The sequence below is a fragment of the Macaca fascicularis genome, chromosome 2 (genome assembly GCF_037993035.2).
Source record: "Macaca fascicularis isolate 582-1 chromosome 2, T2T-MFA8v1.1".
Classification (NCBI taxonomy): domain Eukaryota; kingdom Metazoa; phylum Chordata; class Mammalia; order Primates; family Cercopithecidae; genus Macaca; species Macaca fascicularis.
The window spans coordinates 153,134,254-153,150,014 of NC_088376.1; the positions used below are offsets into that span (position 1 = coordinate 153,134,254).

General features: G+C 49.0%; 1 protein-coding gene across 3 annotated transcripts in view; it reads left to right on the forward strand.

Annotated features, from left to right (window-relative positions):
• The window catches only part of LOC102120488 (FYVE, RhoGEF and PH domain-containing protein 5), a 122,869-nt gene that overhangs the window by 54,846 nt on the left and 52,262 nt on the right, over positions 1-15,761 (forward strand). For all 3 annotated transcript variants that reach the window (XR_006696018.3, XM_005571694.4, XM_045385692.3), the window contains exons 4-5: positions 14,606-14,664; positions 14,776-14,806. Coding sequence is in view for 2 of the 3 variants with exons in the window: in XM_005571694.4 (XP_005571751.3) it covers positions 14,606-14,664; positions 14,776-14,806 (90 nt within the window). In the remaining variant the exon portion in view is untranslated. The remainder of the gene's footprint in view (positions 1-14,605; positions 14,665-14,775; positions 14,807-15,761) is intronic.

The following is a 15,761-nucleotide window of genomic DNA, read 5'->3' on the forward strand; positions in this document are numbered from 1 at the left end:
TGTCTGACCTCTCCTCGCTTCCACTCATAGACACACAAAGGCTGTAGGTGAAAGGAAAGAGGGAGGGAGAGAAGGAAACCAAGAAAGACTTTTAAAAATAGCTCTCCTGATGAAAGGAGACATTCAAAGACTCGCTGGCGTGTTGGCCCTCTCTGACAATGAGCCTAGTGGGGCCTTTTCAGGCTAAACACCAGCTCTGCAAGACCAGCCCAGCAGCCAGCAGCCCCTCCCAGGGACCCCCTCCCTCACCTGAGTCTCATGGCCACATTTGTTTCCCAGTTTGGCCTGTCTCTGGAACAGACCCTTCCTGTCATCACACCCTCTGTGGCAGGTCTGCTCCTGCCCAGCCAGGCCCACATGCCCAGAGCTCTGCTCTTGCTGGGCCGGCGGACCAGTGTCCCTGGTCTTTGACCCTATAGCCTTGCCTTGACCATCTGCCTCAAATTGAAGGGTCCACCTGAGCCCTGGTTGTTGCCATTGGACCAGTCCCCAGCTGGGGTTAAACACCACCATGCACTTTCTCTGTGCTGTGGACTTCTAGACCTAGATGCACAGCTGCACGCTGGCTCCACTGCAAATGCTTGCTTCTCCTGGGCCCCGGGAAAGGGCCTCTGAACCACAGCCTGTGCTTCCCACTCCCAGAAAACAATACTCATCTAGTGAACATGAACTTTCTCCACTGTCTGCCTCTCTACTGTCTGTATCTTCACTTGGTTACTCCCAGTCCCTCCTCTTCTTCCACAGAAACTTATTTATTCAGTAAGTATGTACTGAGCATCTACTCTGTGCCTGGCTCATTGTCAGGAAAGACCAACATGCAAGCACCCTTTCAAGGGCTGAAGATACAGCAGTGACAAGTCAGACCAGTCCCTGCCTGCCCTGTTGGAGTTTCACATTCTAGGGAAGGGGATGGAAGGTAAACCAGAAAACTCCTAAGATGGGATTAGGTGGTAACAAGTGCTATAAAAAACAAACTTGCGGCCAGGCATGGTGGCTCACGCCTGTAATCCCAGCACTTTGGGAGGCCGAGGTGGGCAGATCACGAAGTCAGGAGATCGAGACCATCCTGGCTCACATGGTCAAACCCCGTCTCTACTAAAAATACAAAAAATTAGTTGGGCGTGGTGGCACCTGTCTCTAGTCCCAGCTACTTCGGAGGCTAAGGCAGGAGAATTGCTTGAACCCAGGAGGCAGAGGTTGCAATGAGCCAAGATGGTGCCACTGCACTCCAACCTGGGCAGTAGAGCAAGACTCTGTCTTAAGACAACAACGCAACAAAACAAACAAAAAACAACAACAAAAAACTGGCTATGGTCATGGGGAACAGAGCTCCTGGGATTGGGGGTGGGGGCATCTTAGACACAGCATGCCTTAATTTTTCCATTTTTAAAAAATTGTGGGAAAATACACATAACATAAAATCCTCCATTGTAACCATTTTTTTTTTTTTTTTTTTTTTTTTTTTTTTTTTGAGACGGAGTCTCGCTGTGTCGCCCAGGCTGGAGTGCAGTGGCCGGATCTCAGCTCACTGCAAGCTCTGCCTCCCGGGTTTTTACGCCATTCTCCTGCCTCAGCCTCCCGAGTAGCAGGGACTACAGGCGCCCGCCACCTCGCCCGGCTAAGTTTTTGTATTTTTTAGTAGAGATGGGGTTTCACCGTGTTAGCCAGGATGGTCTCGAACTCCTGACCTCGTGATCCGCCCGTCTTGGCCTCCCAAAGTGCTGGGATTACAGGCTTGAGCCACCGCGCCCGGCCACCATTTTTAATTATGCAGTGCAGTGGCATGAAGCACATTACGTTGCCATGCAGCCGTCACCACCATTCCTTTCCAGAGCTTTTTCCTCTTCCCAGACTGAAACTCTGCCCCCTTTAGACACTGACTCCCCATACCTCCTCCCCTATCCCCTGGCAGCCACCATTCCACTTTCCATCTCTATGAGTTCAGTTACTCTAGGGACTTCACACATGTGGAATCCTACAGTATTCGTTCTTTTGTGAGTGGCTTATTCAATTAGCATAATGTCCTCAAGGTTCATCCTCTCTGTAGTAGGGGTTGGAATTCCTTCCCCTTTAACACTGAGTTTGATTCCATCGTATGGGTGGACCACATTTTGTTTGCACATTCATTCGTTGACAGATGTGTGGGTTGCTTTCACCTCTTGGCTGTTATGAATGTTACTGCTGTGAATGTGGGTGCACAGATCTCTCCAAGACCCTGCTTTCAGTTCTTGTAAGTATATGCCCCGAAGTGGGATTGCTGGATCATATGGCGATTCTGTGTTTAGTTTTTTGAGGAACCGCCATATAGTTTTCCACAGAGCCGCACCCTGTTACGTTCCTGCCAATAGTGCAGAAGGGTTCCAGTTCCCAGGGAGGGGTTCTTGGATGAAGAGGACACATCTGTGCGGGAGCGGAATGGCGTGAGGGAGCCCGCACTGTGAAGCCCTAGGGCAGAGCCTTCCAGGCAAAGGAGAGCAGTGCAGGGGCAGGAGGGCGGGGATGAGTCTGTGAGCCAGAGCCTAGGAGGTCATTGTGGCTGGAGCGAGGTGAGATTGGGTAAAGAAGGGGGAGTGGGGGCTGGAGAGATTCGTTGGGTCTTCCCTCAGGCCATGGCCATATTGAAGCCTCCCCAACTACTCCACCTCCGTTACTGCTGTCACTGGTGCTGCACAACCCTCCTGACATCCAGGAGCCAGACCCCCTTCTGCCGTCCACTTCAGACCCCTCTTACACAAGCCCTGAGCCTCAGCCCTGGTGGCCTCACCTCCTTGGGAACATCCTCTTCCCTGGGCTTCCCTGACAGTCCTCTCCTGGTTCTCCTTCATTTCTGACTGCGCAACTGTGTCGACTCCGCTGTCTTAGGCATTTCCCAAGGCTCCACCGCCCCCAGCCCCCATCCCTCATTCTGTGCCCTCTTCACCAGCAGCCCGTTCCAGCCATGGCCAGCCCTACGCAGGTGGCATCCCAGAGTGCACCATCTGGCCTGACCCCAGACTGGAGCTTCTTGGTGCCCTTTAGGGACCTTCTTGGAAGCCCCACAGATGCCTCAAACTCAACACATCCCATACCGAGCTCATCCTCTTCCCATCCCCGGCCTGCCTGCTTCCTGTGTTTGCTATTTGGATGTTAGCACGAGATGTGGAAGATCTGAATTCCTGACATGTCATCTTCTTATTGCCATATCTTAATCACAGATCAAAGAAAATTCAGTGGACACCTAGTTCTTCGACCACACATCATGCAAGATATAAAACGAGTTCTGTCTGCTCTTTAAACCCACCTCGGACCCTTTGCCCTTGGAGTTTATTTTATTTTTTATTATTATACTTTAAGTTCTAGGGTACATGTGCACAACGTGCAGGTTTGTTACATATGTATATTTGTGCCATGTTGGTGTGCTGCACCCATCAACTCGTCAGCACCCATCAACTCGTCATTTACATCAGGTATAACTCCCAATGCCATCCCTCCCCCGTCCCCCCTCCCCATAATAGGCCCTAGTGTGTAATGTTCCGTTTCCAGAGTCCAAGTGATCTCATCGTTCAATTCCCACCTATGAGTGAGAACATGCGATGTTTGGTTTTCTGTTCTTGCGATAGTTTGCTGAAAATGCTGGTTTCCAGCTGCATCCATATCCCTACAAAGGACACAAACTCATCCTTTTTTATGGCTGCATAGTATTCCATGGTGTATATGTGCCACATTTTCTTAATCCAGTCTGTCACTGATGGACATTTAGGTTGATTCCAAGTCTTTGCTATTGTGAATAGTGCTGCAATAAATGTACGTGTGCATGTGTCTTTATAGCAGCATGATTTATAATCCTTTGGGTATATACCCAGTAATGGGATGGCTGGGTCATATGGTATTTCTAGTTCTAGATCCTTGAGGAATCGCCATACTGTTTTCCACAATGGTTGAGCCAGTTTACAATCCCACCAACAGTGTAAAAGTGTTCCTATTTCTCCACATCCTCTCCAGCACCTGTTGTTTCCTGACTTTTTAATGATTGCCATTCTAACTGGTGTGAGATGGTATCTCATTGTGGTTTTGGTTTGCATTTCTCTGATGGCCAGTGATGACGAGCATTTTTTCATGTGCCTGTTGGCTGTATGCATGTCTTGAGAAATGTCTATTCATATCCTTTGCCCACTTTTTGATGGGGTTGTTTTTTTCTTGTAAATTTGTTTGAGTTCTTTGTAGGTTCTGGATATTTGCCGTTTGTCAGATGAGTAGATTGCAAAAATTTTCTCCCATTCTGTAGGCTGCGTGTTCACTCTGATGGTAATTTCTTTTCCTGTGCAGAAGCTCTTTAGTTTAATTAGATCCCATTTGTCAATTATGGCTTTTGTTGCCATTGCTTTTGGTGTTTTAGACATGAAGTCCTTGCCCATGCGTATGTCCTGAATGATATTACCTAGGTTTTCTTCTAGGGTTTTTATGGTTTTAGGTCAAACATTTAAGTCTTTAATCCATCTTGAATTAATTTTCATATAAGGATTAAGGAAAGGATCCAGTTTCAGCTTTCTACTTATGGCTAGGCAATTTTCCCAGCACCATTTATTAAATAGGGAATCCTTTCCCCATTTCTTGTTTTTGTCAGGTTTGTCAAAGATCAGATGGCTGTAGATGTGTGGTATTATTTCTGAGGGCTCTGTTCTGTTCCATTGGTCTATATCTCTGTTTTGGTACCAGTACCATGCTGTTTTGGTTACTGTTGCCTTGTAGTACAGTTTGAAGTCAGGTAGCGTGATGCCTCCAGCTTTGTTCTTTTGGCTTAGGATTGTCTTGGCAATGCGGGGTCTTTTTTGGTTCCATATGAACTTTAAAGCAGTTTTTTCCAGTTCTATGAAGAAAGTCATTGGTAGCTTAATGGGGATGGCATTGAATCTATAGATTACCTTGGGAAGTATGGCCATTTTCACGATACTGATTCTTCCTATCCATGAGCATGGTATGTTCTTCCATTTGTTTGTGTCCTCTTTTATTTCACTGAGCAGTGGTTTGTAGTTCTCCTTGAAGAGGTCCTTTACATCCCTTGGAAGTTGGATTCCTAGCCCTTGGAGTTTCCTCCACCAGAAATGCGCTCTCTGCCCTGTGGCTGGCTACAGGTCTCAATTTGAATGTCACCTCCTCAGAGAGGGCTCCTAGATCTTCTTCCATGCTCTGTCACAGCATTCCTGGCTATTTCCTTATGCTGTAGTCTTGTTCTTTATTTCTCTGTTTTCTTGCACATTGTTTGCCTTTCCCTGGCAGTTGTTCCAGGAGGGCAGACGCTGTGTTTATCCTGTTCATGGGTGTGTCCTTGCTGCCTAGTACATTAAGATGTAGTCAATGAATATCTTCAAATAAGTTAATAAGCAAATGAATACATTAGAACCAGTTTCTGCATTTACATAAGAAAAACAAACTCAAATGCCTGACAGTTTAATAAAATGAAAACACTTGTTTGGCCCTGTGTAACTTACTCTGCACAGTGAGTGGCAGAGCTGGGAGTCCAACCTGCATCTTTAATATTCCTTTTGCTTCACCCTGGCTCCCCCGTAGCCATGCAGAGAGTACTGCATTTCAGTACAGTAACACAAGAGACGTTGTAAGGCAGGTGGCAGAGGAGGGAGAGGGAGGCAGACACAACTCAGAGGGGATGGGAGAGAAGAGGGGCTCCAAGGTTCTGGAGGGCATCCTGGGTACATGTATGTCTCACACGCCTTGCTGAGGGCCTTGGGGTGATTGAAGGCAGCCAGGGCCAAAGGGCTGGGCAGGTTAGGATCCCCTGGCCCTGGGAGAGCTTGTTCTGTGGCTGAGTTTCCTCTCTGTTAAGTCTCAGACATGCCCTTTGCCCTAGTGTTTGGGATGTGGGCCACAGGTGATACTCAGTCTTGCTTTCTCCTTCCTGACTTGGTGGTGGTCACTGTCTCTCTCTCAATGGCCTATGGCCAAAGTGCCATTTGTGGACCAACAGCACCCTAGCACCTCGGGGATCATTAGAAACACAGCATCCCAGGTCCCACCCCAGACTTGCCGAACCCAGATCTGCCTGTTGACAAGATCCTCAGTGACTCGTGTGTGCTCACTGAAGTCTGAACTCTGGTCTATGTGCAACAATCACCCAGTCTATGTGGAGCACTCGTGGTGCCCTTGGCTCTGGGAGATGCCACAGAAGAAGCTAATGGGGTCCCAGCTTTGGGGAACTTACAGTTGAGTTGGAGAATGAAAAAGCAATTCACGTGATGATCTTTAAACTTTATATTCATATTTTACGTACTTCTCTGAATGTTATATGTCACACTTTTAAAAAATAAACCAAGGTTGCACATGAGATGGAAAGATTGTGGAATTTAACTGAAAAATGACAAGATCTATAAATCTGGAGAAGAGACTATTTCTTATAAAGGTTTACAGCCTGAAAGGTGGCTGTTCTCTCGGGCTGGGAAGTGAGCCTCTGGCTAAAGCCTTTAGCAGCTTCTCAAAGCAGATACTCAAAGCACCTGCTTTGAGGGAGGGAGGGATAAGACAGGAATTTATGCTGCAGGGGTTGGACAAGTTTACATATTCATCAAGTTATAGGAGGAGCTGTGGATATTCATAAAAGAAGGCAGTGTGTACGTGTGATAAGCAAGCATGCTTGTTGCATGTGTCCCATGTTCACCTTGGGGTGGAGATTTAACATTTGAATGTATTACAGTTAGGCCTTATATGTCAAAAGACAAAGCAGGGGCAGCATGAAGGCACTCAGTGCACAGCCTTCTCAAACCAGCCAGAGCCAGTCCATGGTCGGTGGTCTCTTCTTGGGAGAAAGTCATAGAAGTGAGTCTCTTGTCCAATCAGAGCTGTAGCTTGGCTGGCAGAACAGGGGGCTTAGTTAGTCAGTGTCTGATGGTGGAAGAGCTGCAGTTGTTTCAACATTGCCTATCTTGAGGCCAGTGCTTGTTTAGCTGCTGGTGAAAAAGAAAAACCTTATGGCAATGAGAACAGAGTTAAGTGTGGGGTGTGTGGCTTAACCCTTGCCTGGCACAACCCTAGGTCTTGTTATAATTTGGTATCTTGTTGCCACAGAGTCCATTCTGTCAGTCTTGTGATCTCTATTTTAACATTAGTGCTGGTCAGATGTTGTGTCTAAACTGAAAGAGGGAAGGAGTATAAGGATGCGTGTCTAATCTCCCATCATGTCATGACTGGGAACTCAGTCTTTAAGGTTTTTCTGGGGTTCCCTTGGTCACGAAGGGGCTTGTTCAGTCAGTTGAGTTGTTTAGGATTTTATTTTTAGGTCTCAGGGGCAACCCCCATACCCAGCTGTGTGAACTAAACCATGAGCAGTGGAAGGGTTCTCTGTTGTAAGAGAGCAGTCAGGAAGGCTTCCAGGAGGTGATGAGGCCTGAGTGCTCCTTGGAAGAGAGCAGGATGTAGTTAAATAGAAAGGAGGAGGAAAGTTTATAGGAGGCAAGAACAGATGGGACGAAGGCATAGAATCCAGCCATTAGCTGGCTGTTTGAGGTCATGGCTGGACCTTTCTGGAATTAAGTGAGATGGGGAGGGCTGTGTCTTGTTTGAGCCAGCACTGGCCCTTTCCTGCCATCAGACATGGGGAGCTGCTAATCACAATCACAGCCGCTCTCTTAGGATTCCAAAAGGTGAGAGAGCTGAAGGAAGCATTTAGAGACCACTGTTTCTTTTCACTGTGGCAAGAATGTTTAATGTAAGAGCTATACTTTGTTGTTGTTGTTGTTGTTGAGGCAGCTCTGTCACCCAGGCTGGAGTGCAGTGGCACGATCTCAGCTCACTGCAATCTCCGCCTCCCAGGTTCAAGAGATTCTCCTGCCTCAGCCTCCCGAGTAGCTGGGACCACAGGCGCACGCCACCATGCCCAGCTAATTTTTATATTTTTAGTAGAGATGGGGTTTCACCGTATTTGTCAGGCTGGTCTTGAACTCCTGACCTCAGGTGATCCACCTGCCTTGGCCTCCCAAAGTGGTGGAATTACAGGTGTGAGCCACCGCACCCGGCCAGATCTACACTCTTAATGCCCGTCCTTGGGTGAGTGAATAAGGAAAATGTGGTCTGTATATACAATGGAATATTATTCAGCCATAAAAAGGAAGGGAATTCTGCCATTTGCAACAATGTGAATGAACTTGGAGGGCTTGATGCTAAATGAAAGAAGCCAGTCACAGATGGACAAATACTGCATGATTCTACTTACATGAGGTGTCTAAAATATAGGTCCAGGCATGGTGGCTCATTCCTGTGTTCCCAGCACTTTGGGAGGCCAAGGCAGGAGGTTCGCTTGAGGCCAGGAGTTGGAGACCAGCCTGGGCAACACAGTGAGACCTCATCTCTACAAAAAATAAAAAAATTAGCTGGGTGTGATGGCGTGCATGCCTGTGGTCCCAGCTACTCAGGAGGCTGAGGCTGAAGGATCACTTGAGCCCAGGTGCCACTGCACTCCAGCCTGGGTGACGGAATGAGATCCCTGAGTCTCTAAAAAATAAAATAACCTTATTCACAGAAGCAAGGAGTAGAGTAGTGGTTGCTGGGGGTGGAGGGAGGGAGAGGTGGCGAGCTACTGTTCAACGAAGTTTCAGTGATAGAGGAGCTCACTGGAAGGAAAACTGGAGCTTGTCACTCGTTCCTTGCTCAGGGCTATTCAGCAGGTTGGAGACCAAGTCAGGAGTAGAAGACAGGCCTCCTGATTCCTCATTCAGGGTGTTCCAAGATAGCATGCTGCTTCTGCAAATTTGTTACAGATTATAGCCAGAACCAAAGATCTCTCCAAAATTAAAGGTCTTTTAAGTAGCTGGGCCAAACCCACACTCACACCAGCCTGACTTCAGGAACTGGACTAGTCAGCATGATCTGGAAACTGACCAGCTGGTCCTGGGGAAGCCAGGGGGCTGCTGTTCGGTCCATCCTTCTCCCCTCGCTTGTCCTGGCAAGCACTCACTGTCCTCTGCCTCCTCTTCCTACTGTGCTGCCACCAGGAACACAGGTGACAGCTGGGATAAAGAGTGAGCCACCTCTCCCTGAGTCCTTGCCTCTGAGTTTTCCAGCAGTTGTTGAAGGCTGTGCTGGAAACCCCGACCTATGTTCCCTGCCTGCCCCGGTGATCCCCAGGGGACTTGGAGTCTGTGTTCTCCTGGAGCCTAATGCCCCATGTATCTGGGTTTCTGACCACTCTCCCATTTCCAGATATGACTTCAGAATACTCCAGCAGGCCCCTTCCTGGGACCCTCAACACGTGGAAGACTCACAAGGAAAATTTCCCCAGGGCTTGAAACAGCCATAGAAGATGGCCCCTTCCTTGTGTGCGGATGTGGATTATTTCAGGGGGGCTGTGTGGCAGAGGAGGCTGGTGCGTACAGGGCATCGGGGGCACCTCAGGTGTAGCCTGTAACCTAGAGATGTTTATTGAGGCTATGTGGGGATTCTGGGCATGGAAAAACTGTGTGAGCCAAATTCACCCAGAGGTAGGAAAAAATAGAGTAGGCTTAAGGGATCACCTGGAGCTCCATGAGGCATGGAGGAGTGGTGGAGGGGACTGGGAACAGCCCTGGGCTGAGCCACAGGGGCCCCTTTCTGTAAGTGCTGGGAGCCTCTGCAGCCACTCAAGGATGCAGGTGATGGAAGAAGGAGGCTGTGGGAATGGCTAGGAGGCTGGAGCTCAGAGTGAGTGAGAGAGAGGTCAGTCAAGGGTGCAGGGAGGGTCGGAGCTTGGTTCCAAGATGAAAGGTGGGAAGCCTGGACTTCAGAGGCAGAACAGTGTGGAGTGTGGTGAGGCCCAGGCTGGAAGGAGTGGAGGGAGACACTGCTGAGAGACATCTGAGGAGGAGGTCTCAAGGAGGTGAGCACAGGGCATTCAGATTGGAGTGCTCAGTGACTGCAGGTGTGGGGGGACAGGTGTGAACTGATGGGGGCGTGTGCTGAGCCAGACACAGAGGCCTTAGGGGCATGGAGCTTGGCAAAGGACTGGCAGAGAGCAGTGAAAGAAAGAGGTGGGTGTTAACATCGGTCCACACCATCTTAAAGGTCGAGCAGGTGTGGACCCAGGAGGCCTGTACGCAGAGAGCGGAGGCGACGAGTCAGGCATCTTGAGGTTGTTCCTTCCTCTCCCACAGGTAGGACATTGTGGGGAAGGATTGTGTGAACCCTGGGCGTACTTGGGGACCATCCTGAGGGACAGGCCAAAAGGCCTGGGGTTCTCTGGCCCCTATAATAATACAGTTATGCTAATGCCTCACTTCCCTGTAGCTTTTTACTGATTACAAAGAGCTTTGCCATCCACAACCCTTTGCTGTCTTTGCGTGACAACCTCTGAAACAGTGGTTCTCAAAAGTTTTTGGTCTCAGACCCACCTCCCCTCTTAAAAATGATTGAGGGCCCCAAAGAGTTTTTATTTCTATGAATCACGTATCTTCAATGTTTACCACATTAGAAAGTAAATCAGAAAATTCTAAAACCTTTTTTAATACATTTTAAGATAACAAACCCATTACATGTTAATACAGCACTTGTATGCCAAAAAAACCAAAAACAAAAAAAAAAAACAAACAAAAAAAACAAAAAAACCCAACAACCCTAGTTTCTAAAACAATCAAGAAAAAACAGAGAGAAGAGTGGCATTTTTACATTTTTACAAATACTAATGTCTGGCTGAACAGAAGGTAGCTGGATTCACCTATCCACTTGCCCACCCAGTGGGTTGGAATTGTTTTGGTTGACTTAAATGAATAATATCCAGGCTCACACAGATGTGTAGTTGGAAAAGGGAGGACCTTACAGACCCTCAGAGGTTCTCAGACTGTATTTTGGGAACTGATGTCTTAGAAGGAGGCTGAGCACTCAGTTTTACAGTTGGAAAAACTAAAGCATGGAGACAGAGGACCAGGATTCCTGACTCTTTGTGTGACCCACTGTCTAACACTGAGGTTCCCTGGAGGAAGAACTACTCCTCCCAACCTGCCTGGGTCCCAGAATACCCAAGTGTTGAACCAGCTGGTTTGCTGGGGACCAGGGAGGAGGCCGGTGGCCCTGGGGACAGCCTCAGGCAGGGGCAGGTGGCCTGATGTTAACACCCATAGCTTCACCCTGAGAAATGCCATAGCAATAGCATGGGCCTTGGCACCCCCAACCCCCACGCTCCTGGGAGGAGCCCTGTTCCCAGAAGCCTGTCCCTGGACGCTGCCGTCAGCCTCGGAGTTCATTTCCTGGTTAAATAAACATCTATATTAAATGGCCCAGTTGGGCAACGCCCAGAAGCAGTTTCTGCGTGCCTTGGGCACACAGCCTGCCAGGCCTCCCCGTTGGCTGCCTGGCGAAGACACATCCATCATCCCAGAGTCACTGAAGCAGGACTGCCCCGTGCATCCCACCCAGAATCTGCACGTCTGGCAGGAGGGGCTGGGTGGGACGTGCAGAGGGGCCCGTGTCTGGACCCTACCAAAAGCCTGTCCTCGACAGCTTGGAGATTGTAACAATGGTAATGATGGCAACTCCAGAAGTTTGGGTATGGTATGACGGCTGCCATCCATCATGTCATCTCATCCTGGCAGGGTAGGAATGCTCACCTGTTTGCCAGATGAGGAAACGGAGGCATCCAAGAGGGGCTCGCCAACAGCCACACAGCCACCCATGGCCTTGTTTGGGGGAGGATCCAGGCATCTTGACTTCCAGCAGAGTTGTCTTTGTGCCATTGTGGCCACATTCTGAGGATCCGGAGTGAGGAAGGCTGAGTGCAGAGGGGCGAGCCCAGGTTGCTCTGGTGCGTGTCTGCTTGATGAAAAGCACAGCAGGATAAAGATGGGGCAGGGGTGCTTAACCAGGGGTGACGTTTTGCAGCACCCCAAGCCCTAGGACATTTGGCAGTGTCTAAAGACATTTTTGGTTGTCACAGTGGGCGATGAGGGAGTGAAGGCTCCTATTGTTATCCAGTGGGTAGAAGCCAGGGATGCTGTTAGTTGTCCTGTAATACATAAGAACAGCTTCTACAGCAAAAACTATTCTTCAAAATGTCAACAGTCCAAGATGGAGAAACCCCAGGGTGGAAAATGATTTGGGGTGTTCTTTAGGTCAGGCAGTCATGGGTTGAGGTTGTGACTTTTGAGCAGAGACCTTAAGAACCAGAAAGTACCAGTGAGAAGATCTGGGGAAGAGCATTGCGAGAAGAGGGAACAGCACATGCAGAGGCCCTGAGTCAGAAACGCGTCCTCAAGAAGCCAGTGTGTGAGACCGGGTTGGTTATTCTCTACCAGATCTCAGCGAAAACACTGAGGCTCAGAGATAGGGACTCGCCAGAGGTCATACCGTGAAACAGTGCTGGAGCTGGGTTTGAAATGGATGTGATTGATTCCAGAGTCCATTTGCTTTCCACTCTCTCTGCCGCTACTGTGAGAGGAGTGGCCCAGCCTTCATTTTGCAGTTAAGGCCTTTCCCCTACTTGACTCTAATTTTTTTTTCTTATTCTATCGCTGGTTACTTGGTTTTGTTTCTGGCACCACCTCGGTGACAAAAACAACAAGGATAATGATGGCCAATAATTTCATAGTGCTTGCCTTGTGCCCGGCACAGTTCCAAGTGTGAGAGATTCTCTATATAGATGCTCATCTGATCCTTATGACATGCATATGTGCTGGATACTATTCTCCTACTGTGGCCATTTCACAGGTAAGAAAATTGAGGCACAGAGAGCTCAATGACTTGTTCAACAAATAAGAGTCAGAGGCAGGAAACTTCCTAGTTCCAAAGCCCGTGCCTTTTTTTTTTTTTTTTTTGGAGATGGAGTCTCACTCAGTTGCCCAGGCTGGAGTGCAATGGCACAGTCTCAGCTCACTGCAACCTCTGCCTCCTGAGTTCAAGCGATTCTCCTGCCTCAGCCTCCTGAGTAGCTGGGATTACAGGCGCCTGCCACCATGCCTGGCTAATTCTTTTTGTATTTTTAGTAGAGACGGGGTTTCACTATGTTGGACAGGCTGGTCTCAAACTCTTGACCTCATGATCTACCCGCCTCAGCCTCCCAAAGTGCTGGGATTACAGGCATGAGCCACTGTGCCCGGCCTCAGAACCCATGCTTTTAACCACAACACTATGCAGTGACTTTCTCAGCAGTGATTTTCTCATCGCTAGAGTGGATCACTCACTTGACGAGTGGCTCCTCAAGTTTAGTAACATGCAAGGTTCAGCACAGAAGGGAATTTAGAAGTTAGTTTGTCCACATATGGGGAACGGAGGCTTGACCTTGAAAGTGACTTGTGCAGAATTGTACCAGGAGGCAGGTGTTCCCAGCTGAGTGCCCTCTGCTCTGCCATGGGCCACCCACAGCCAGCCATGCCTGCACATTCACAGCCTCCCCTGTCAGTTTCATCAGGCCGCCACAGCGTGTCTTTGCATCTCTGGATCTCAGCCACTAGTTGTGTCTGATATCCGGCAGGTTTGGGGCCACCCAGCAGGAGCCTGCTTGTGGCAGAAGGCCCAGGCATCTGTCTCAGCCCTGCCCATCCTTCCTGTTTATAGACATAATCTCAGTCTATTTCCAAATCATATAGTTGTGGAAACTGGGGCTCAGATGGGTTAAACAGCTTACCATCTGAGGTCAGCCTGCAGAGTTAGTGCTTCCCAAGGGGAATGAATGTGCACTCACTGACTCACTCAGTCTTTCAGCCAACAAAGAGAACTACTATACGCTAAGCACTGGTCATGCAGAGGTAGAAGTTTCTGGTCCCTGCCCTCCTGGAGAGATGTGATTGTTTCACAGTAATGATAAGTGTCATGAGAGGGGGATGCTCAGAAAGGATACCTAGCCCAGGCCATTGAGTGGGGAGGATCAGGAGAGGCTTCTTGGATGAGGTGCTGCCGTGGCTAAGTTTTACAGGATGACTAGGAGTTAGCCAGGAAAGGACGCTGAGGGAACAGCATGTACAAAAGCAAGAGAAAAGACAGAATTCCTCAGTACGGGGAACCACAGGTTGCTCAGGATTGGTGGGGTCATGAAGTGGGATATAAAGGTCATGCCATCATCATGGCCATTGAGCATTTACTAAATGGCAGGTGCCATGCTGGGCATTAGCTCAACAACCTTCAGAGTTAGGTTCTGTTAAAATCTGCATTTATAGCTGGGCTCAGTGGCTCACGCCTATCATCTCAGCACTTTGGGAGGCCAAGGTGGGCGGATTGCTTGAGCCCAGGAGTTCAATACCAGCCTTGAACTGGTCAATGTAGTGAGACCCTGTCTCTACAAAAAATTTTAAAAATTAGCCAGGTGTGGTGGTGCATACCTATAGTCCCAGCTACTCAGGAGACTGAGGCAGGAGGATCGCTTGAGCCTGAGAGTTCGAGTCTACAGGGAACTGAGATCATGCCACTGCACTCCAGCCTGGGTGATAGAGCAAGACCTTGTCTCAAATAAAATAAATACATTTTTAAAATAAAATAAAATCCACATTTACAGATGAGGAAACTGAGGTGCAGAGAGGTTAAATAAGTTGTTGAAGAACATACAGGTAATGCGTACCAGGAAATGGTCTGAGAAATGCTTGGAACTTGCCTCCAGCAGCATGGTGGCCTCCTAGAAACCACTGATGCCTGTCCCACCTGATTGCTCTCTTTCCTCCCACAGGTGGAAGGACAGTCCAGAGCCCTTGTCATCGCACAGGAACTGCTATCTTCAGAGAAAGCGTGAGTCCCCAAGGAGCTGCCTGTGGCCTTGAGCTTGTAAACAAAACGTCACCCTCCTGGGCTTACACAGGATGGGGATTAATGCAGCCTCAACCCTCTTTCCCTCTGCAGATACGTGGAGATGCTCCAGCACTTACATCTGGTGAGTTAATCATTTTAGTTGTCCAAAACTAATTGCCCTTTTAGAAGTCTGTGATATAAGAGGCAGGAAAGCAATGTGGAGACAGAGGTGATTTCCATTAACAGAGGCCTGGCAGCAGGCAGGCACTCACCAAGGCTTTTCAGGGAAGTCCGTCTCCTGATTAATGTGCTTCTGCGGGCAGACAGCGGATACGTCTCCTTGCTCAGGGATGGGGTGCGTGGGGGCATGGGCTGAGGTTTTGGGCAGGATGTTTGAGGTTTCCTTAGCCCTCTTGCTGAGAAAGGCAGGAAGAGGATAGTGAGGTGTTTCTGGGCATTGCTCTGTGTGAGTTTGTGTATGTGAGTTTGTGTACCTGTATGCGTGTGATGTTTAGGTTCATATGGAAAAGGTGTCTGCCTGGTGACAGAGCAGCTGAGGGTATCAAGAGTCTTCCTCAGTCTCCTTAGCATCGGGTGGTAGTGCCTAAGCTGGTGGTGAGGGTACTCCTTTGGGCTTTCAGAGGAAAGGAGGCCAGACTTGGGGACAGCCTGAACATCAGGCAATGCTCCCCTTCATAACTCACAGGACAGCTCACAGAGTATCCCTTTGCAGTCACCTCAGTTCAGTTCAGCAGACATTGTTTTGAACTCTCGCTGCATGACAAGAACTGGAGAATGGGAAGACAGATCAGACAGGGCCCTTCCCCAGGAGCTTTCTGGCCAGCAAAGGGGACGGATGAGGGGGGTGACCGACAACCTTGGGCAGGCTTCCCTGAGGAGGTGATGTTCGGGGCTAGGCCATAGGAAAGGGTGAGAAGAGGGCACAGCAAAGACTTGGGAAGTGGGGGACCATGGCAGACTCAGGCTCCCCGCTCCTTTGAACTCTCTGGGCCATTTGCACTCTTGCCATGGTTGAGCATTGGGTTCTGTGGTGCTTTGAATCATTCACCATCTCCAAGAATGTCAGAGCTGGGGAT